General features: G+C 44.5%; 1 protein-coding gene across 1 annotated transcript in view; it reads right to left on the bottom strand.

Moving 5' to 3' along the window:
• CSDE1 (cold shock domain containing E1) overlaps window positions 1–24,743 on the bottom strand; it is a 689,720-nt gene that overhangs the window by 118,386 nt on the left and 546,591 nt on the right. Inside the window, 1 exon segment of the mRNA XM_086923281.1 lies at window positions 24,059–24,172. Within this exon segment, the coding sequence (XP_086779407.1) occupies window positions 24,059–24,172 (114 nt within the window).

Here is a 24,743-nt window from a genome sequence, read left to right as displayed (position 1 = left end):
CTATATGAGGATGGTGGTCCATTCCCGTTCTGGGCTATCCCCGTACGAAGTGGTCTTTGGTAGGCCACCGAATATGTGGGGGACGCCTATTCCACGTAAAATAACTGATGTTGATTGTCTTATGCTGACAGATTACCTTGCCTCCTTGATGTCTGCACTACAATCTTGTCGTTCACAGGTAGCTGCAGCCTTTCCCGACAACACCGAGACGAAGCCCCATGAGGTGGTTCCTGGTGACTACGTTTTCGTCAGGAATTTTGATCGGAAGAGCCCATTGGAGCCCCGCTGGCAATCCCCGAAGTTGGTTCTGCTCACGACGAGGACAGCTGTGAAAATAGAGGGCAGGAAAGGATGGCTGCATTCCAGCCATATTAAAAAATATTTCGGACTTCCTTCGGACTTGGACTCTAAGCCCTGCCCTCCTCCACAAACTGACACGAAACTCCCTTTGGCTGAGAAAACTGCTTCAGAAAACTACAGACTGAAATTACGATCTAGCAAGTCAGACAGTTTAATTGTTTAAGTCCTCCCCTAGGTGAATCGGTTAAATTAGTTTCTGACATGTATCCCCTAGATCGAGATAGAGAGAGAGATAGACAAAGACAACATAAGAAAAATGCATATTGCAAATCACTTCGTAGTCGCTGTATAGTGACACTACTTGTTATGTTTTTTTTAAGTTTGCTGGTTATTACTGCTAGTGTTCTGCTGCACATATACTATCCTATATTCAAGCGTACACAATCTGCCTATAATGCTACTGCTGAACATTCTTTTAGTGAATTACCGCCTCACGAATTGTCCTACAGACTTGCGCTGCGCAATAACACTTTTATTAGTATGTTACATCACTCCCATCAGACTACCAATGCTACTAATTGTTGGATATGTGGTCGTCTCCCTCCTTACCAAGAAAACAAGGGTGTTTTGCCCCTTTTCCCATACCCGTTCACTCACAATGGCACGTGTGGTGCATGGTTTAAAATGCTCAATTCTCTAGTTTCTACTGCTTCTATTTACAAAGGTAACTGGGTTTGGGGAAACCTGAATTTAGTTCTGCTTAAGGTATGCTACCCTGACAAGGAGGGACTCCCCGTAGATACTGGAACTGATCTAGAAAATGAAGTATATGGATTAGGTAATTACACAGTTACATTTATGATTTTGTCTGTTGAATCCGAAGCTGCTCCTGTTCTACCTGCTATGGAAGTATTGCCTGTTACCGGTGAACTCTGTGTTCGCAAGAATGGTTCCGTACACTTAGGTCATAGTAAATGTACCATTGTAGTCGATTTCACTGATCATGGTAGATCCACGTTTAGGGCCATACGTCATTCCTATTTTGTTTGTGGTCATACTGCATATGTCCGTTTGCCTCTAGATTGGGATGGTACCTGTTACATTGCATTCCTTCTGCCACCTGTTTTCCTAGCCCCTCCTGACTACCATAGAAACACCAATCTGGTTAAGCATAGATACCAGAGAGATCTCCCGCTTGTCGATTATACTGAAACTACATGGGAACAATATACAGATTTCAATAAAGGTTTCTTCCCCTACCTAGGTACTGTTTCAAATAGTAAACTAATTCGTAGATTAACCAGAACCCTCGAAGCAGTGGTACTTGAGACCACTTCAGCTCTAGGTAACTTAACGGAGGAACAGTCCGCTATGCGGGTTGTTGTTCTTCAAAATCGTCTTGTTATTGACGTCATCTTGGCAGATAGGGGTGGAGCTTGTAAGGTCATCGGGTCAAGCTGCTGTATTTTCATTCCTAATAACGCGCCAACCGTGTATAAAGCTATTACACGTCTCCATAAAATTGCAAGTTTAATTCATCAGACTCCAGGCACCTGGACTTGGTCCGGTTGGTTCTGGACAACGTTGTCAGCCTGGGGGTGGAAGATCCTATCCCTCCTAGGTATTGGCTTTCTCGTAGTATTCAGTTGTTGCCTGTGTCTCCAATGTGGTCCGGCGATTTGCGGCCTGTGTGCCACTTCATGTGTCCCGCATCCAAGTTCCCATTCAAAGCGCGTAAAAGAAGAGCAAATGATGTTAAGTGAACAAGTTGATCAATTAATGAGAATCGATGTATCATGAAGGGTCCGTGGGGAACAAGGAGGGAATGAGGAAATATAATTTTTGATCGAGTAGTGTTCCCCAGCGAGTACCCCACCGTCTCCATGTACTAGCTTACAGTGCATGTAATTTCCCTCCTGTGTCAGTTACGAAGACGCAAATACATTTGCGTCCATCTTTAACATGTCCTCTTTCAGATCCGCCATGAACGGATTGAATATTCAGTTCCTATATATGCCGTGCCACCGTCTTTTTGTGGTGCACTTTGCACGTTTTTCAGCTCTGGCGAAGTAGGCCCAGATTATGCCATTGAGCCTTTTTCTAGTTCTTTCCTGCTTCCTGACTCCGAGGGCCTCAGCCCAGGCTACCTCTGTACCAGTGACCCCCACCTTATTCCTTGCGCGGCTCCGGCGCATAGCCTAGCCTCTGCCTGCCAAGACTGCATTCAACCTTCGAATTATCTGCTCCACTCCTCGAAAATACATTCCTGTCTCGCAGCTCAAGTAAACATCCTCCCAGCTGCAGGAACAGAGGGCCCGGTCCTTCTGTCTCCGTGCAAGTAATTCATAGACTCCGTTGCCATGGTAGGCCCATGCCCCCTCACCCCGCAGGCCGACACGTAGACACATGTACACGCACTCACAACCAGTATAGTGTAGTCTTCGCCCGAGAGACCTTTCCCCTTCCAGATATTACAGTTCCTTAAACATATGATATCAGATATGATTTGGGATTAGGTTGATCTGACATCCTAGACTTATGTCTACCCCTGTAGTGCTAAATGTCAAGTCCCCTTCGCCCTCCAGTTATACGTCAGACTCACGTCAAGCTGCTGCGCGCGCATCCCTGCCATATATTTCTGCTGACATTGCAGGATTCTTTTATGGATCCACCTACTTGTGACCTCTTGACAAGTGACGTTTCTAGTACACACCTTCATGCACGCCTATTGTAACGCCTTTTTTCATGACGTTTCCATGTTTTATCTCTTCTTTTCCAGCTGTTACGCCTACTACATGCTCATACATTGTAATGCATTGACTATATATATGTACTTCTGTAAACAATATGTTGTCTGTCTGCCCCTTCCTGAACCTGCGTGGTGATGGAATGGTTATGCCACCTTGGCTCGAGCCAATAACCCAATTCCTTTTACAGGAATAAAACCCTTTTGAGTTAACCTCAATATCCCGGATTTTGCCTCTTATTTCTCTGAGTTATTCTTATTGATTATTGATTATAAATTATGTATTGGTAATCGATTTTACCACAGGAGGAGCCACCTATCTCGTGATACTTCGAAGACTCTTTCAGGACAACAATGTGCAATCATCCGGACCCAACACTAGGCGGCGATCTATGCACAGATATGAATTCAGCAGCCCACATGCCTCGAACTGTATCTGCAGCATACAGGGCACATTTCATTGAGGTGTTCCCAATTAACTTTCCCTCTTGTATGAGATCATTTGATTTGGTCTTGTACCCATCTGGAAGATTTTTACATAAGTTTTTCACGCCCATCATAGCCCTGTCGTACCTCGCAAGTACAGCTTGTGAGTTAGCAATGCGCCAGAAGTTTGCTGCCTGGGACGCAACCCTTTTACCTGATGCGTCTAAGAGCTTTGATTCTTTGTCTGGCGGAGGGGCATCACCTGTGGTTTGGGAATTTGCAAGTTTGTTGGCATTTGCCACTACCAAGGAGTCCAGAGGGAGTTGACCTTTAATATAAGCTGGATCGCTTGAAGCTGGCTTGTAGTTTCTCAATCCTAGGATAAAGCACCCTAGCCCTGACAGGATCTTTAAAAATCTCAGGGGCATGTTTAATCATCCCCTTGAGCATAGTGAGTTTTTGTTGTTTTTTGTGGCTGGGAGAATGTGTAATAAAAAATCCTCCTCTTGAGGATCTGAATGAATTTGAAACCCATGGTATTAAGCAGCTCTATTTATCAGTTGCGCAAATCCTACATCATCCCGGGGGGATGGTCTGGAAGGATATAAATCTGGCTCAGGCACATCTGGGACATTGTAATCGTCCCAAGAGTCCTGAGGTGGGGTACTGTGTGCGTCATCATCAGTATCTGTGTGATGTGGGTCTATTCCCTAACCCCCTATATCTTCATCATCTTCTTGTGGTGCAGGTGAAAGAGGAGACACTGGAGAGTGTGCTGGAGAGGGTATAATGTTTGCTGGTGGTGGAGAGAAAGGCCTCATAGGTGAGGTTGAGGAGCTTTTTCTTGGACGGTATCTCAGGTGTTTGAGGTGTCCAATCTTCTCTTCTTAGGTGGTATTGGCACTGCATTTTCTCCTCTCACAGCCACATTTTCATTTCTATCATTACTGCTATCCGAGGGCCCTCCAAGAGTAGCAGTAACAGTATCAGAACTTGAATGTTGCACACTAGGGGGGTCCCCAGTAACTTAGTCCTCCTTTTCTCCCACAAGCGCCAAATCTGTCTTAGCTTTTACTACACGCTTCTTATCAAAAATTGCTGGTACAATCTTTTGCTTTATGGGTGTCTCCAGAACCAGAGACTGGTTTTGACTCCGACTCGGATTCAAGTTCTGACGCTGGGGGGCTCCTTGTACATATGCTGCAGTCGAACCAGTGTGGGTTTGTATGCTGGTATTTTCAGAAGCCATACTCTCTGCACTAACAGAGGCAGGTTGAGTAGTAGCAATCCCTGCGACGTTACTTTTCATTACACCTTTCGTTACATTCCCTTTAGTTTTAGGGACATTGTCAGCAGCGTCCAAGTCCGGGAGGGTTGCGATCTGCTCGCACGGTGCAATTTACTGGTGTCCTGACCCAGCTGTAAGAGTCTGTTTTTCCAGTCCACTTTCACCGATAGATTCGGACACAGCCAGAACACAGCCAGAGCACGTTAAACTACTGCAGCAAAGGGACCGCGCTGAGCCCAGCGTGGTCAGAGCACTTGGCGTCCGAAGCACTCAGCGTTCAACGCTCAGCACCCATCCCGCTCCTCCTCGCCGGCTCGCGTCCAGCTGCACACTCCACACAACGAACGGCTCCAGCGCTGACCGCCGCCAAACTCCGGCAAGCCTTCACGCGGAAAACGGGGAAACACCACTGCGAGCTCCCGAACAGCACGTCGCCGCACACCAGGAGCCTCAACAAGGTAGAACTCAGGACCTATCTCGGAGGTAATCACCACTGCAGGGGGGAGTCAGAGTCCTGGGCAGAGCACCTCACACGGCCACAGTAGCGGCCGCCATCTTGCCTCCTAGGACTATTGATGAGTATCCCATGGTTGAGAACTACCTCATAAAGTATGTGGACTGAGGAATAGCCATAGAAAGACCCACGTTGACTGCAGCGCATTCACAGCATCCTTGAACATTTTCAGTATCCTGTATACCTTGCATCAGGGCAACTTCCATTGGAACTTCTATGAAGGGATAAAAGTGCCTGGTCTTACTGAAGACTGCTTCTTCCTCCAAGGTAACTGTCTGAGGACCTTCCTAGTCTCCCTGACTGGCTCTCTGCCGGTGTTGATTGCCTAAAGTAACAAACGGGGAACGTCCTTTACAACGGAACTTTTACAACGAAGTACTGTTACGACGCAGGTTTAACAACGAAAGTCGTTACAACGACTTTTGCTGGAGGGCGCTCCAAGATAGGTAATAGTTTAATTTACTATCCAACACTTTCCCTACTATCCACGGGGACTGCAGTTGGAATAGTAAATTTAACTATTCACTATCCAGCGCCCCCCAACGCAAGTCGTAACGACTTGCGTTGTAAAACCTGCGCCGTAACGGTACGCGTTGTAAAAGCACGCGTTGTACTGTCATACATCCATAACAAAGTAACTACATTGGAACTTAGCCAATTTATTTTTTATTTTTTATGTTTGAGTGCCAAATTTGTTGAATATGCCAATGCTTTTTCTTGGTTCAGTGAATATTTACTATACCTTGTAACTGCTGTATCTTCTGAACACTCCGCTGTATCTTTGGTGTTGTGGGGTCTAAAAAGACATAAAAATACAATCTATTTTTATTAATGGATGTTGGATTTCTTTGGGGTCTTGTGCATTTTGTCTTCAATTATTTTGGTGCTGTTGAAAGGCTCAACTCTTGTTCCTTTGTGGAAGCCTGACTGCTGAGACCTACGGATCTTGAAGGGGTTAGTAAAGGTATTATACAATGAGGTTGCACAACTACACAATATAATACACTCCATTTCCTCACAAAGGTTAACAGTGGTTCAGATGAAACTGGAACGTGTTAAAGAATATTAGTCAATAAATAAATTAGCTTTGGCTTCCAGAGTAGGCAACTGCAGGTCTAGCAATTGTGCTGCTCCTTGCAATACTACAACAAAAGAGGAAGTTTCTTCCATTGGTAGGCCAAGCAATGATCAAGCTCAGTCTCTGGTAATGTATCTAGCCAAATACAGCCCTTCATCAGTGAAATGAGAGGGCAGCAGATAGTCTCCTGCTTCATCATCAAATAGTACTGATGAGTCAGAAAGTCTAGCTATATTCCACAGTGTGACCTTGGCCAGAGGAAAGGCCAACGTTGGCTTAGGGTCATAACCCGGCATTGTGATTTTATCTGGTACCAACACCAGCAGAGCCTGCTTCAGTGTCTGTATAGAAGGAGCCAGTCTGGACTTGCTTTGGTATGGCCCCACAAAGTGTGGTCTGGATCAGGCGAGAACCCAATGGCATAAGTCCACAGAAGAGGACCCGCATTTCCGTGAGGCTTAAGACACACCAGAGTGAGCAATTGGTGTACAAAATATTTGCAGCATGGCCTCCTTGAAGGCAACTATCTGGTGCATGGTCGATTAAAGCCTGCAAAATTCACTATGGGGCCAAATATGGGACCATTCAAGTCAGAAGACACTGGATCTTTTGAGCGACACCCTGTGACTTCTGGGGTTGGAGATAAGCCCAGTTTGGTTTTCTTGTACATTTTCGACTTTGAATTACCCGAAGACTTTGAGTGGAACCATACTTTAGATAGTGACAGAGCAAGTCATTACTTGCAGTGAGTGAGACATTTGTTTTTACTCCGACCTCTTCTGCTCGGCAACATAAAACTTTGCATGCCACTACTCAATTGCCTGTGGATGCATCACACCACACTTACTGCACAGCTTCTGGTCGTGACCAGAGTCCATGCACCATATGTACAGGTTGTGTGGATCAATGACCAACATCTGTTTGCTGCGATTGCGGAACAGCTTGAATGGGGGGGAGGAGACTTTATTCCAGGCACACAGTCAGTTAAAGTTTGGGGGAATTGCTAGCAGAGGTCAGAATCCATGTCAAGGGGCACTGCATTAAAGGATGTGATGCAATGCGCAAATGTGTTTGTTCTATGTCTACACCTTCACTTACAGGGACACTATAATGTCACTGCAGAGTCTTAAGGATACTGGTACATGGGAATCTGACTGAAAAAATCTCTGGCTCAAGTATAGCACCTAGGAACATTCTAGAGGTGATGAATATGCGGTTTGAAGTATCCATTGGAAAAAAGAGCACAGAACCTCAACTCCTTTAACACGAGTATTTAAGACATTTGATTTTTTTAAATTTGTGCACTGCATGAATACCCCAAGGTGTCTTGCTGCAGTTTGTGAAAAAGGAGAGAAATGTTAGACTAAAAAGGTACAGAGTTAATTGTTAAAAAGTCAGGTTTTAAATTATTTCCCAAAAGACCATAAATAAGGACTATCTTTTGTAGTGAGGGGAAGTGAATTTAACAGTTTTACTGTCCCTACAATTAAGCTTCTCCCGCCTAAAGGTCTCTTTTAGTTCTGGGGACCACTAAGAGCTTGGTAGTAGCCGATCTTCGATTACTTGGTTGGATATACCAGATAAAGCGATGTCTCAGATAGTCTGGACCAACATTATGCCACTGGAGTCAAGCTATCCTGGCTGATGAGGGCTGAAAGTGAAACCAGTCCTAGGATGCTTGTTTCCAGTCTAGGGAGGACCTGGCCTGGCAGTTCGGGCTGGACTGGTCCCATTGGGAGCGGGGTCAAGACTGATTTGCATATAGCTGGGTCCAAACGGGAATGGCAAGGTGAGCAAGAAAAATATGGATTTAGGCCCAGATCTCTGTACAGGGGTGAATGTATGAAATTTTTCTGCATTCTGCCCATCAATTGTTCTTTTTGCATTTGTCACTCCGAGTGGGACGGGTATGCCCAGACGTAGGTCCCGTGCTCTCCATGCCACTGGAATCAAGCTATCCTGGCTGATGAGGGCTGAAAGCCCGAAACCGGTCCTAGGATGCTTGTTTCCAGTTCAGGGAGGACCTGGCCTGGCAGTTCGGGGGTGGACTGTTCCCATTGGGCGCTGTGTCAAGTATAATTTGCATATGGCTGGGTCTAAACTGGAATGGCATGGTGAGCAAAAAAGATGGATTTAGGCCCAGATCTCTGTACTGGGGTGAATGTAGGACATGGTTCTGCATTCTGTCCATCAATTGTTCTTTTTGCGCTTTAAAAGTTATTCATAATTATTTGAATGTAATCCTTTTGTCAATTGGGAGCCAGTGTTGTTTAGCAAAGCCCTGAGATACAGATTAGTGCTTAGGAATGCCCAGAAGAAGGTGAGCCAATGCATTTTGTAGCATCCGTAGATTCTGCAGAAATCTTTTTTGATTTAGAAAATGCATTTCCATAATCAAATTTGGACAGTGCTAGGGCAGTCACCACCGTCTTCTGGCGGTCATGTGAGATAAAGGGACACATTTTTCTAATCATCTTTTGGACAGAAAAGACTGATAAGACAATTAGTTGTCATAAAACACTTGCACAACCAACCTCTTCCATCTGCGACACCGGAGCAAATATTTACTATCTCTTGAAGTTGGCCTTCTGTTTTACAGATCTTTAGATGGTTGGTGCAAAGGAAGGCTTGGTCTAAGCAAAAAAAAAAAAAAAAGGCCCCATTAAAGGGGAGGAGGATTAAAGGCCTTTCTCCAAGACTTCAAGGTCAGATTTCTTTTAACCTGGAGCTTAGCTGGAGGAGACCTTTGTATCCATCAGAAGGGCAAATGAGACCAAAAAAACAGATTCACTATCAGGAGAAGTGTTAAACCCACTGCCATTTTGTTAGCCACAGAATCATGCCTGTACCACAGAATTAAGTCTAGAGAAAGCCAGGGCTTTGAACTTAGACCCCAAAACTCTTAACATTAAGCAGAAAAGTTTTTGGCCAACATTTTGGGTTAAGCAATAAATTAGTGACAGAAGCCCCGATTTGTGACTGTAAAACTGCACAAAGTCTCAACTGTGACAAACCAAACATTAATGCCGCACTGAAGTGGATAACTGACCTAGATAAAAAAAAGCTGGCAGGTTCATTAGGCAAGAGGACACCAATATGCCATTGGAAGCTCCGCTATGAGGCAAAAACTAGACTTTCAATGCTACAAGAAACAGACAAGTATATTTTATCTGCTTCTTGAATATTGCAACAAGTGCCTTGTCTCCTGAGCAACTATGAGTAGAACATGGAAAAATCCTTTGGATTAAGGGTAAAAAAAACAAACACAAAAAAAGGTTTCGTCATCCTGTTTTTGGCTAGATTATAACAAAGGTTCAGACAAAACTGCATACCAAAAATTGATTAGACAGCACATGCATGATGTAACATGGTTATCAACAGCTACCTATGTCTTACAACACACCATGCTTAAAGCCCCAAGTTTCCTAAGGCAACATACTGAGATAGAATACAAAGAACAGAGAGTGGGAGAGAAGAAAATTCAGTGGAGGGCTTGATCCTGGCACATCTTGGGTGCTGTAGGAAGCTGGCTCTGTATATACTATACCAAAAAGAGGCCTAGTGTGCACCGAATGCAGGAATCCCCCAACGGTATAGCACAGGATAAAGTAGATAATACCTTACTCTCAATTCAGTGGCAGCTGGGCTGAGCAGTTAGGCTCATCAGAGTGTAGTGTGTATACATTTGTTGAACATTCTCATTCCAGGTAGGAACACGCACACCAATTACATGCACACAAAATACTTTACAGGTGCATGTAATTCTTTTCATTTGTCAAAAGAGATACTTTGTAATACTCTCAGAATCCACACTTGGGGCAATACAGAGAAAACCAATGCAATCCTATAGGAGGAAAGACAGGTGATTTCAGGTAAGCATTCGCCATACGAGTTCAGTATTTAGAGCGTTTGATCAACATAGGGCAAGGGTCGGACCAAACTCGTGGTCGACCACTGGGTCGTACTGCACCACCAGCGGCATTGGGGCAGCCGGATGCAGAGGTCAGAGGTCCCATAAGTGTCTCAATCGACAGATCTACAAAGTGGTATGCATTTAAACAGTACATACATTCCATGCCGGTCGAACATATTGTGCGCTGTGTTTTCTCGCACCTTTAAATCGTGGTTTTATAAACGGAGTGCAATTTTACAGTTATAAAAAATATTGTACCCTCGTTCTTTATTTTCATAAGCGGATGTCGTACTCAACGCTGTGTGAGCAGAATAAATGATGGAGCTTATGAAATATACTCACATGCACATATCGTACTGCCGTACTAGTGCCCGTGTGCAATAATGAACAAACCTGGAGGAGAAACATCGGTTCAGCCTACTAAAGACTAAATTTTGTCTTGCCCAATGGAAACCGTGGAGGGGCATTGGTTGTAGTCACACACTATAGGGAACAAGCATTTTGCCTGTTTAGACACGTACCTTGTTGAAGTCGGTTCACAAAAGCGGAGCCCACCCGCATTGTAAGCAATACTCACGTCATCAAGCCATACTGCCCACCTTCCCACCTAGGGAAACTCCAACACGGAAACCAGAGGATCCCTCGGAGCGGGTCCCGGTGGCCTTTTAACCGGTTTGGGAAGGACAAGGCACTTCCTGGAACGTGATGTGGTCATGTGTTAGCGTCAAGGGGCGTGGCCACAGATTCTCTTTGTGTAGTTATTGACGGAGAGTTTTATTAAGAAATGTAATGTAAAAATTAGTTATAAAGCGCGGCATACACCGGACGGTTTCTTGGCGCTGTTCACTTTATTCGGTGAGAGGCAAAGGGGGAGGTGAGAAAAGCTTATGTATAGACACTACGGAAAAGATGGGTTTTAAGGAGAGACCTAAATTGAGGATAAGAGGAAGAGAGTCTGAGTTCCAGTGGGAGAGAGTTCCAAAATGAGGGGGCCAGAAAAGAAAATCTAAGACCTCCATGTTTTTTGCGCCTAAATCTGGGCGCCTGGAGGAGTGCATGGTCAGAAGATCGGAGGTGCCTGGGAGGAGCGTAACGATGCAGAAGGGAAGAGATGAAGGAAGTGCCGATGCCGGCCAAAGATTTATGAGTTAGGCAACCTAGTTTAAACTTGCAACGCTCCGATACAGGAAGCCAATGAAGGGCTTTAAGCAGAGGGCGGACATGATGATGTTTAGGTTGATGGTAGATCAGGCGAGCTGCCTGATTCTGTATCAACTGCAGTCTTTTAATTTGGTATTGTGGGATGCCTGCATACAAAGCGTTAGCATAGTCGATCCAAGAGATGACTAGGGCTAGCAGTGCCAAGGTGAGGGCTTCGGTGGTCAAGAAGTGGGCTATTTTTCGGATCTTCCTAAGCTGAAAAAAGCAAGAGGACACAGTGGCACTGACCTGATACTTCATAGAAAGATCGTGGGAGATATAATCCCCCAGGCTTTTCACTTTATCAGCAGGGCGAGGAGAAGGGCCGAGGGAAAGGGGCCAGAAAGTGGAGTTCCAGGGGTTGGATGGGCCTCAGACAAGAACAAGCTCCGTCTTGTCGGGATTAAGTTTGAGATGGTGAGCGCCCATCCAGTTACTGATATGGCAGAGGGTGGATTGAAAATTTTGGGCCGCTTCTTCCGAGGAGTCAAGATTGAAGACAAGCTGAATGTCATCTGCATAGTTAAATGCAGAGACATTCCTTCCCCGGAGGGAGCGGATCAGAGGGGTGAGGTACAGGTTGAAAAGAAGTGGTGACAAGGACGAGCACTGCGGAACGCCGCAGGTGAGCATCCTCCTGTCAGCCGAAAACTGGGAAAGTCGGACAGATTGGTGGCGGTTCATCAGAAAGGAGCGGACCCAGTTAAGGGCCGTCCCACTGATGCCCGCCTCTTTGACACGGTCGACCAAGATGGTGTGGTCGACCGTGTCAAAGATAAATAAAATGTGAATAATCCATCTCCGGATTTAAATGATTTTGGAAATCATACTGCCAATATGTGTGGAGGACGGCAGTTTCCAGATAAAATATTAGGCATGTAAGTCAGAATGTTAAAGTTGTAAAACACATGGCGCAATCGGTACATTGTAAGGAATGTTGCGATAGCCTTAGTAATACGAGGAACGTGTCAGTCTCTAATTGAACGTCTAGAGTGGTTTTGTTCATAAATAAACTTTCTAGAAAAAGGAATAATTCTTATTTTTTCCATGCCTCGGTTTATTTATTATTGTTTGGGGGTAAACTCCCTCAATTGTTTATAGATTTATCTCAAGGGGACTGGGAGTGTTCCCCATCAAAATAATCCTTTCTCTCTGTTTGTTGACGAAGTATAGGCAGAGCACAGCTATATACAGAGTATATTTTTGGAGCACGATTATTGATTGACATGGGGTAGAACAAGGTGTATCTGTTACGAATGAGGAGGTCTATGCCATCCTGGCAGTACCCTCCCTCTTTGCAGATGCTAGCATTGCACAGACAATAGCACAAACCACTGATTGGGACAAGCTAACAACAGAAGAAGAATAGGATTAGGATGATACTACACAGTACTATTTTGACTGAATACCTTAGAAAAAATACTGTACCGAAAGGCCTAATTGTCACTAACGCACCCTTCATTTTTCTAGAAGACCCTCTGTTTAGTAAAGATTGGACCCAGATCGCGTGGCATTGCACCTGCGACTGGATTGTACAAATAATAAAAACTGCTGTGAGACTGCCCGAGGCCATGCTGGTGGTGATACAGCTCACAGAAAACAATTTTAAAACAACCATCACTGCGTACAAGAGGAAACTGGATGAGTTAAAGAAATAAACGAGTACAAAGAAAATCTAACCCAACAAAAGATAAAAAAATTCCAGAAAGACCTCAAATGTTTTTCATATGTTAAGACATACGCCTACTCTGACCCGGACATTACACCTCCTGCTAAGACTGACAAATTCAGACTTCTCGGGAGATGACTGCTCAGTCAGCAGTGGTTCAAGCATGGGTAGGGTGAGAACTTGACAGAGGGGTAGAAACAGAGCTCAAAATCCGCAGAACACTTGGTCCAATTTTAATGCCCCCCATGATGGGTGGCTTTCCAGGCCCATTCAACTCACACAAAGAGTACCACATGTTTGGTTGGCAACCACCCTTCACACAACCCTTTCTACCCCAAAATACATTCAGGCTGCCTTTTTTAGAGAAGGGAGGGGAAGAGGCAGAAGGAGAGGACATAACCAGGTACATTGGGAGGAGAACCCAGTGGAAAACAACATGAGGAGCAAGACATGGGACCCACAGGTCGGGACGAGCAACATCAGGGTTTAGTCACAAATGTGTCACTAGGTCCTTAACCCCAACAGAAGAAAGAATCCTCAATAAAGGGCTGGGTTTTATCCCAACAGCCAGATTAGATAAATTTGTTCTCCATTTGTTATCCATTGTGAAGTTGCCGAATTCTTTCGGAAGCTGAAGCTAAAATCTTTGTTTGTGAGACTGAGTCAAAGTGAAAATACCTCAGACCAATGTGAGACAGGTTTACGTTTAAATAAGTATGGGCGGAAAATTCATTCCGCTCGCGGAATTTGCGGATCCGCGAGCGGGACAAATTGTTTCCAGGAAGCACTTACAGGGTTACAGCAGGTGCCCAAGTTGAAGCTAATTTCTTTGTAACCATTTACAAAATGGTTACAGAGAAATTTACTTCAACTTGGGCACCTGCTGTAAAGCTGTAAGTGCTTCCTGAGCGGCGCCTCGTTTCCTACTTGCAACTATTCACTGACCCTGCTCTGACCCTAGAAGCAGGGTCAGAGAATAGTTACAAGTATGGCACGAGGCTCCTGTCCCAAAAATTAAACCTAAACAGGAAGCACTTACAGATAAATAACGCAGGTGCCCGAGTTGAAGCTCAAATTCAGTAATGTTTTAATCAGGCCACAACATTAGTGAGCATGGTCGAGGCTGGGCAAGTGTGCTTTAACCCCATCCCTGCCGTCGGAAATAAGCTGTAATACTCGAGGGAGGTCTTTGCATCCATGAGTTTCTCGAGTGCGATCCCCTTGTAGTTCCTGTGACCAGGAGGCTGCTTTCTCCTCACCTGCTGCCCTGCTCGCTCTCTGACCCTTTACACAAGAGGCATGTGCACACGCATATAAGCCCCGCACCACACACTAGCAGTATCAAACGTTTTTCCCGCCCTTCCCAACTATGATGGACAGCTCACTCAAGGGACCTCGGCGCCTTTTGGTGCGGTGGCAAACTTACAGGCACACATGGGTCACTGGGGACAAATCATCTGGCCCTTTACGCAGCTGCAGTGTAGGAAAAGCACTACACATTTACCAAACGAGGTAGCACTTACTGATTAGCCAGTAGAAAGTACTCCAGGTAAGTATGGTGCAAATCGCAAAAAAATCAGCGATTTTGCGATTTCGCGGACCGCAGATCCGCAAAATTCGCCCATGCTTAATTTAAAGTCTACATCCGTACCCCACACCCCCCCTCACTCGGTTCCGGTGGACATGATGACATTTGAACAAGCTGTTTTTAACAACGTTGACAAGTTGGAGGATAAAGAACTAGTTACTTACCTGTACACTATGGTTCTCCAGTATTAGCTTTCATAGATTCACATGCTTTTATCTTCCCCGTCGTCATGGTGGGAGTCTCCCGGTAAATAAGAACCATAGCTGTAGAAGAAAAAACTGCCTGGAAACCATAGAGTAGTGAAACCATAGGTAACCTCTCCTCCTCATTATGTGGCACAAACAACAGCTAATCAGCTGCCAGCACAAGCCTACACCATTCCCAGCAGAGCCACCATACCTCAGATTTCCAACAGCCCAAGAGTGAGCTATGCAGGAAACCAGAGATAAAAGGTGGTCTACCTAGCAGAAACGGGGAGGCGAGCGGGTGCATGTGAATCTATGAAAGAGAATACTGAAGAACCATAGTGTACAGGTAAGTAACTCGTTTTTTCTCCAGTATTCAATCTTTCATAGATTCACATGCTTGTATCAGAGTAGATAGCAGTCCTTGTTGTCAGAGCGTTTCTAGGCTAGACCCCCTTTTTTCTCGGGGCTGTGTGCCATAAACTCCTTTTAGAAAAAGAACCCCTTAAGAATCAAAAAAAGGTACGAACAAGAGACCTTTGTCATTACAGTCATTTGTGCAGAAAACAACATTATAGAAAAACAGTACAAATTCATAAACATATACCTTATTTAAGAAGATGTCGAAGAACTGCTTGTCCCACTGCTGCATCTGCTCTCCATTCTGTGTCCAGACAGTAATGTTTGGTGAATGTATGAACATTCGACCAGGTTGCTGATCTGCATATGTCTGGAAGGGGTACTCCTGCGAGCAATGCAGAAGACGTTGCCATCTTCCGTATATCGTGAGCAGGGACTTTCATGTCGAGAGGTCTTCCTGCTTTCTCTTGACAGAAGACTATGGCCGATGCAATCCATCTAGAGATGGAGATCTTGAAAGGGCCAGGCCTTTTCTGGTCCCCGAGTAAGCAACAAACAATTGGTTCGATTTGCGAAAGGATTTTGTCTTTTCAATGTAGAATTTTAGACATCTGCCAATGTCCAAAGTATGAAGAGCCTTTTCAGCTGATGTAGAAGGATTTTTGAAATATGTAGGAAGGATCATTGGTTCATTTAGATGAAAGGAAGAGTATTTTAGGAACAAATTTCGGATTAGTTCTTAGCATCACCTTATCTGGCCTGAATTGTATGAAGGGATCCTGTATTGAAAAGGCTTCGATTTCGCGGACTCTCCTGGCTGATGTGAGTGCCAGGAGTAATGCTACTTTCCATGACAGGAATTGCAATTCTGATTTGTGGATTGGCTCAAACGGAGCTTTCATGAGTTGTGACAAGACTGTGTTAAGCTGCCATGGAGGCGGAGGATGCTTAACTGGAGGAAACCTTCTGAATAACCCTTTTAAAAATTCCTTGATTAATCTTTGGGACCACAGAGATGGGCGACCCGGAGATCTTCGGTATCTGGATATTGCTGCTAGATGGACTTTAATAGAAGAATGCGAAAGTCCTGATCTGGCTAAATGCAGCAAATAAGGAAGAATTTGCTCAGGTGAAGACGAGGAGGGATGCACTGTATGAGCAAGGCACCAATTACAGAATCTTTTCCATTTCGCAGTATATGTCTTGTTGGTAGACAGTGCTGCATAACTTTTCAATATTTCACGACATTCCGGAGGGATATCCAATGACTGGAATTCGTGCTCAAAAGGTTCCAAGCCGACAATTTTAGAGAGGTCAATTGTGGATGAAGTACTTGGCCTCTGTTCATGGAAATCAAATCCCTGATTATTGGGAACTGTATCCTTGGTTCCACCGACAGTTGGAGAAGTTCTGTATACCAAAACTGCCTCGGGCTATTAGATTTATTTGGCAAGGTTCCGATCTCATCTTTCTTAGTATTAGGGGAAAGGGAGGGAAGGCATAAGCAGACATCCCTGTCCATCGGAGTTGAAGAGCATTCCCTCTCGAACCCTGCTGAGGGAACCTGCTGGCATAATGCTTGCACTTTTTGTTGCTCTGAGTTGCGAACAGGTCCAAGCTTGGCTTGCCCCACAAGTTGAAAATCAGATTCAGTTGGACTTGACATAGTTCCCACTCGTGGAAAATGTCAGAAGACCTGCTTAACAGATCCGCTTTTGTGTTTTCTATCCCTGAAACATGTTCCACTTGCAGAGATATTTTGTGACGCAGAAGCCAAGTCCAGATTTTTTGTGCCTGTGTCGATAGGGGCTTTGATCTTGTGCCACCCTGCTTGAGAAGGTAAAACATTGTTGTAGTGCTGTCCGTCTGCACTAAGACTGATGAACCTTGGATTCTGGGAAGAAAGGCCTGAAGGCCCAGGTAAACAGCTTTCAATTCCAAGAGATTGATGTGAAGTTTTGCCTATTGGGGAGACCAAAGGCCTTGAATCTCTAGGTCCTGCAGATGTGCTCCCCAACCTCGTAATGAAGCGTCTGATGTCATGACGTAACTTGGCGATTGTGGTTCGAATAACAGGCCCTTTGTCAGGTTGCTCCTGATACCCCACCATGACATTGCTAGTTTCATCTGACAGGTTAAGACCAGCTTGTGGTCGAAGGAACCCAGAGCTTGAACACATTGTTTGTCCAGAGCTTCTTGCAGTGGTCTCATCTGCAAACGGCAGTTGGGAATCAATGGGATACAGGAGGACATCATTCCCAGTAATGACTTGAATATCCTGATAGAAGTGATTATTTTTTTATGTCAGAGATGCAGTCAGATTCAGGATTTTTGTTACTCGTTCCTCTGATGGGTACGCTTTTACTGCCTGAGTTTTTATGATTGCTCCTAGGAATTGTAGGGAACGTGTCGGAAGAAGAAATGACTTTTCTCTGTTTATCCGAAGGCCTAATTTTTGCAATAGATCCATGCAAATCCATAAAGATCTTTGTGTTGCTTGGTACGATGGTCCTTTTATCAACCAGTCCAAATAAGGGAAAATTTGGAGACCTTGCTGCCTTAGATGTACCGCTATTGGAGCCATGCATTTTGTGAATACTCTGGGGGCAGACTTCAGGCCGAAAGGCAACACCTTGAACTGGTAATGGCACCCCGCCACCATGAATCGAAGATACTTTTTGTGTTTTTTGTGTACCGGAATGTGGAAGTATGCATCCAACAGGTCTAGAGAGACCATGTAGTCTCCCTTGCGAAGCAGTAGAAGAATTTCCTGTAAGGACAGCATGCGGAATGACATTTTCTTTATGTTTTTGTTCAGATCTGAGGTCCAGTACCTGCCTCCATTTTGATGAATGCTTTTTCCTTATTAGGAAGAAATGTGAATAAAAGCCTGTTCCCTGCTGGTCTGATGGGACTTCCTCTATCGCTTCTTTCAGTATGAGTGATAAGATCTCTGCTTTGAGAGCTGCTAGATATTGTTGAACTCTGCAGAGAGGTGGACCATTTGGACGTTTTTGTGAGAATTTAAGGGTGTGACCCTGTGTAATGATGTCTAATACCCATCTGTCCGAAGTTATGGACTGCCAATGCGGAAAAAACTGAGAGAGGTAGTGGAACTGATTGATCTGAAACAGTGTTGGAGGCGCCTGAAGAACATCACTGTTTGCGACCAGAGTCTTGTTTTCCTCTGGCAGCAGATTTTCTCCTTCCTTGTTGTTGGAAAGAAGTATTCGACGACCGATACTGCTGGTTGGAGGAGTACTGACGGTATCCCTGCTGATTGTACGGTTGGTACCTATTAGATTGGTAAGAGGAACGCTGTTGAAAATGTCCTCTGGATCCTCTGCCGCGAAATGACTGATAACGGCCTTGCTGCAATGATCCCAAGGATCAGGCAGTGTCAATGTCTGCTTTAATCCCCTCCAGCGCCTCATCAATATGCTTACCGAAAAGGCTTTCGCCATCAAATGACATGTCCAAGATTTTAGACTGGACATCGTGTCTAAAGGATGTGGCCTTAAGCCATCCTTGCCTCCGTAGGGCTACCGCCCCAGCCATCTGGCGAAAAGCAATAGACGCTATGTCCATTGCTACGTCTATGGACTCTGACGCTGCCCTGGCTCCATCCAGCAGAATGGAATTCGCCTCCTCTTTCTTGTCGTCCAGAAGATGCGACAGTAGTGGTGCGATGTCAGACCACATCTGTCTATTAAACCGGCTCAGAAGTGCCATCGCGTTAGCCGCTTTGATTGATGCTGCTGCCATGACTGCAAAGCGTTTACCTATGCCGTCCATTTTCTTGCCCTCCTTATCAGGGGGTGCAAAGCATGTTGCCATTGGGTTCTTGGAGCGCTTCTGCGCTGCTTGAATCACAACTGACTCCGGTCGAGGATGACCAATAAGACATGCTGGAGCCGTTTCTGTAGCACAATACTTCTTATCCAGCTTGGGTATAGATGCTGGAACTGAAGCTGGATTCTTCATCAACTTGAGTCCTTCATCCCAGACATGCTGATTAATTGGAATGGCTCTTACCGACTTCCTAGAAGACTCTTTGAAGTCGTAAAGAAAACATTTGCTTTCCTTAACTGGCATAGTAAGTTGGAATCTCTTAGCCGCTTTCTGATCAGATCGTGAAAGCTGGCTATGTCCTCTGGTGGAGAGCTTGCTTTAGGCAATGGTGACATTGGGGAAGTTGGAACAGTATATGGGTCCCATTCATCCCCAACCACATCACCTTGAGGAATTTCTCCTTCCTCTTGATCGTCATGATCGGAATCATTCAAATCATCCCGAATTGTAATAACCTTTTGAACATTCGTCCGTTGAGATGGAGGAGGTGGCTGAACTAGGGGTGTTTCTTTCACAGGTTGAGAGACAGTAGCAGAGGCAGTGGAAGAGGCTGTAGCATTATCTTCCAAAAAGCGGCGGTAATAGATGTCAATCATATGTCTTAAGTCTGATATCGAAGATACGGGCACTGACATAGCTTCTTCCCGAACATATGTATCCACTTCCTCTTCGTCCTCATAGTGGTAAGCCTGATGAAAAGACTCATATCTCTTTTGGCCTCTGACCGGGCGATCTTTGAAAGAGAAATGCTCCTGGACCTCTTGAAAGTCTTCCTCATCCGAGTCATGGCTTTTAACATGAAGCTGCGAAGGACTATAGGCAACGCCATAGGGACCTTTCTCCTCAGATTCCTGGTAATCCAGTATGGTAGAGGGAAGTAGAGGTGAAATCTTCGGTGTGGAAAACTCTCCTTTTTTTGCTCGCCGACGAGCCCGTCGACGGAGCAATCCTTTTTATGGAGATGTAGGTTGAAGTCATCATCGTTGGAGATGCAGGCCTCGTCGACAGGGCCGTCGACGGAACCATCAGCTGCATCGTCAACGGGATGGTCGTCGACAAAGATCTTGCCGTCGACGAGGGTCTGGTACTCACCGTCGACTAAGTCATTGTCGTCATCTATGTCGACAAAGCTGTCGTCATCGACGAGATGGTCGTCGAAGGCCTCGTCGGCGATCGGACAGGAATTTCAGCAGATTTCATCGACGGAAGAGACGACGGAGCCTTCTTTTCTGAGGAAGGCTTGGGAGGAGTTGGAGGGAGAGAAGAAGAAGGTTCACCTGCCTTGGTTTTTCCAGCTTTTTGTTTCTTTACATCTCCTTTTTCCTCAGAGGACCCTCTTTTCTGTTTCTTAGAGGTGTGTCCCTTAGCTTCCCCCTCACACTCAGAGTCTGTAGAGTTTCTCTTTTGAAGCCATAATAAGAGGAGAGCTTCTCTATCCTTAAGGGTTTTGGCAGAGAAGGTCCGGCAATATTTGCAGTCCTTAGGGATATGCTTAGGGTACAAGCATTCCTTGTGTGGGTCCTCAGAAAATAAACAGGCCTTGCCACAGGACCTGCAAGCTCTGAAAAGTCTGTTCTTGGAGCCTTCATACATTTTGAATGTAATAATCCTGACAAAACAGTACCTGACCTCCAACTGTGAAGGTCGAAAGTTCAATGTAGAGAGAAAATAGGAGCTGAGCTCAGAGAGACTCCTTCTCACACGAAGGCGGTTGGAAATCTGAGGTATGGTGGCTCTGCTGGGAATGGTGTAGGTTGGTGCTGGCAGCTGATCGGCTGTAGTTTGGGACACATAACGAGGAGGCGAGGTTACCTACGTTTTCACTACTCTATGGTTTCCAGGCAGTTTTTTCTTCTACTGCTATGGTTATTATTTACCGGGAGACTCACACCATGACGACGGGGAAGATACAAGCATGTGGATCTATGAAAGATTGAAAACTGGAGAAACAACCGTTCTTCAATATGAGCAAAGAGGAGTATCTGGCTCTGGAAAAACTGAGAAATTGCGAACCGATGGTCATAAAACAGGCAGACAAAGGGGGAGGAGTGGTGGTGCAGGACAAGATAGCCTACCAAATAGAATGTCGCCGTTTAATAGCGGACAGAAGGAACTACACCTTTTTGATCACTAATCCTACACAGGAATTGAAAAAAAATAAAATCTCTGGTGGACTCTGCTGAGGCCAGTGCATACATATCTAAATTTGAGACGGAACGTCTCACGACCTGTGATAAAAAAAATTCCGTATTTCTACACACTGTCCAAACTGCATAAAAACAACATCCTACCCTCTGGCAGACCCATCGTATCTTGGATAGGGTCACTCTTCAATCCCTTATCACGATTTTGTGATTTTTTTTCTTAAAACCTTGGTGTACAGAACACTGAGACTTACCTAAAGGATACCAAGAGTCTACTGAATCTCCTTAGGGACCTTACTGTGACGAGATAACAATTCTGGTTAGCTTCGATATTGAAAGACTTTATACCAGTCTTCCACAGGATGATACCTTGGAAGTACGGAGGAAAGGCCTCAGGGAAACAGACTGGACATATAGAACTCCCAAACATTTCATTCTTGAATGTGCCTCTTTTGCATTAAACAGATTTTTTTTCTAATTCGGAGACCTGTATCTCCAAACCAACGGGACTTCCATGGGCAGCACTTTTGCTCCAAGTGTGGCAGATCTCAAAGTCTTTGGTTTTGATAAAAAATACATTTTAGGCGGGATCAATCCTTTTTCCTCACACATCAATTTCTGGAAATGATATATTGATGACGTCCTTGTCATTTGGCCAGGACCCATGGAAATTCTAACTGACTTTTTCACATGGATAAACACTTGTGATAACAAGTTGAGGTTCACCCACCCAATGGACACCAACACCATGGGGACATTACAATTACAAAGGAGAAGGGCAGGTTGGAAACAAAGACATCAAAAACCTACCGCCAGAAACAATCTCCTTAGGGTTGAGATGCTTACCCCCTAGGGCCTTGATGGAAAATCTCTCGTATAGTCAGTACCTCAGGCTGAGGCTTAACTGTAGCAAGACCTCTTACTACCGAATTCAAGAAGAAGACCTTTCGAAGAAGTTAATTGACAGGTGATATCCGGATAAAGTACTTAACACTTGTCAGAAACGTGCAAGAAATCAACTCGGAGAAGCCCTCCTAGAGGACAGACCGGCATCGACAAAAGACATACCTTTAATATGTGTCACTACATACAGTACTGTCTCAAACCAGGTGACAAAATCCTTTAATAAAACACTGGAGAATCCTCAAGCCGGGCAATCTATGCTGGGAAAAACCCTCTATTTTCATTCAAAAAAAGTGAGGAGTTTAAAAGATACCCTTGTGGCAACTCGCACGAGAAAAGGGAAACAAGAGAACACAGCTACTTTACTAAACCCATGGGGCCTACCTAAGATCACAGGCCATTACCCTTGCAGGAATCGCAGTGTGTGCCATTTAACAACTGCAATTAAGACACTCAACCTGGAACCCGGAAAATCTGGACACAAAGGGCACACACAAATTGCAATTGCATGAATATTGTATATCTTATAACATGCCCATGCAACCTACAATATGAAGGCATGACAGGAAGGAAAATCAAACAGAGGATATGTGAGCATTGCAGCACTATCAGGCGCAAGAAAATCACAACTAAACTCCCGGAACATTTCCTCCAGGCTAACCACACCACCGACATGAGGTGGACAGTTATATAACTAGTCAGAACTAGGGAACATATCCAACAGCGTTTGCTGGAGAAAGAACAGCGCTGGGTTTACAGACTGTCTACTCATAAGGAGGCTTTAAACAATAACATCCTGTGGAATTCATTGAAACTAAAGTAAATTCACTTGTTCATGGGCACTAAACCGCTCAACAAAGTTGGTTACTTGTTCTCCCGAAAAAGGTATTCATCCATTTGCATTTTTGTACAACTATTTCATGCTAATAAATTTGTTCAAAGGCTAAAAAATGTATTGACCTCACATTTGAGTTTAACTTGCTTACTTAATTTAGGGGTTTCTAGAAAGTTTATTTATGAACAAAACCACTCTCTAGACGTTCAAGTAGAGACGAACACGTCCCTCATATTACTAAGGGTATCACAACATTCCTTACAATGTACTGATCTCGCCAGGGTTTCTACAATTTTAACATTCTGACTTACATGCCAAATATTTTTATCGGGAGACTGACATCCTCCACACATATTGGTAGTACGATTTCCAAAATCATTGAAATCCTGACATGGATTATTAAAATTTTATTGATCTTTTTAACTAAAACTCGTCAATAACTACACGGAGAGAATCTGTGGCCGCTCCCCCTGACGCTAACATGTGATCACGTCAAACGGCACGTTCCAGGAAGTGCCTAGTCCTTCCCAAACTGGTTAACAGGCCACCGGGACCCGCTCAGAACGATCCTCCGGTTTCTGTGTGGCGTTTCCTCAGGTGGGAAGGCGGGCAGAATGGTTTGATGAAGTTTTTGGTGAGTCTTTGTTTCTCAACCGGCATAATATAGGTATGTTCCCTATAGTGTTTTACGACAACCGAGGGCTCCCCCCTCTTCACCCTCCCCACGGTTTCCATGGGGCAAGACAGAATTTAGTCTTTAGTAAGCTTAGCCTATGTTTCTCCTCCATGTTTGTTAATTATTGCACATGGGCACTAGTAGAGCAGTGCGATATGGGAGCGTGTTTCATAAGCTCCACCATTTATTCCGCTTACACAGCAATGAGTATAATGCCACTGATATTTTAAATATGATTATGTTGCAATTTTTTGATAAAGCCTTTTTTCCAAAGCACAAGAAACCGCATCTTGCGCAAATGACCTATACATGACCTTTGCTGATGTCAATATTCTTTTTTTAAAAATCCCTAATTCCACCATACATAAGGAAAGTACATACGTTCCGGTTTGGCAAGCTCAGTGCCAACATCTGCGGCTGCTTCAGGGTTTTCTGGGTTTTCTGGGTTAGCTTCCAGGGATTCTTCAGATAGCTCCTCACTGGTCTTTTGCTTTTCTGTAGAAGAATTATAATTAAAATGGTGGCTTCCATAAGTTATGTTTTAATGTTTTATAATTTATTGCAGCTGGTATGTATGCAGGTATGCATGGCTATTTATACAGCGTGAACCTAGCCAGGAAGCAACGGAGCACTGTACATTACCATTAAGAGGCGGGGGTTTGAATATCTTCAAGATTGCGTAAATCAAGTGGGGATTACATAAATACATTTCCTAAATTACATTTCACATTTTCTAAGATTGTAAAAATGGTCAAGAGTGTTGACATTTATTTAAAATCAATTTACCAAAAGCTGATGCATGTTCACACAACTGCTAAGAATCTAATTTAAAAATAGACTAAGTCCCAGGCAGGTAGGCTCTGCTGCATTGATTGTTGTTTCAGGCCTATGAATATGTTTCATATCTGCAAGTGCTAGTACTGCATCATAGGAACCTTCATTAAGTCAAATGCGTGAATAATTCCCAGCCGGTTCTGCAGACTCCGGAACACCATTTAAAAGTTCATTCTAATTTACAGCATCAAGGAATGTCTTTATTCTTTGAAATATATCTGTTTTTTTAAGT

This window comes from Lissotriton vulgaris, chromosome 5, assembly GCF_964263255.1.
Source record: "Lissotriton vulgaris chromosome 5, aLisVul1.2, whole genome shotgun sequence".
NCBI lineage: Eukaryota > Metazoa > Chordata > Amphibia > Caudata > Salamandridae > Lissotriton > Lissotriton vulgaris.
This window is presented reverse-complemented; position numbering and strand designations above follow the sequence as displayed.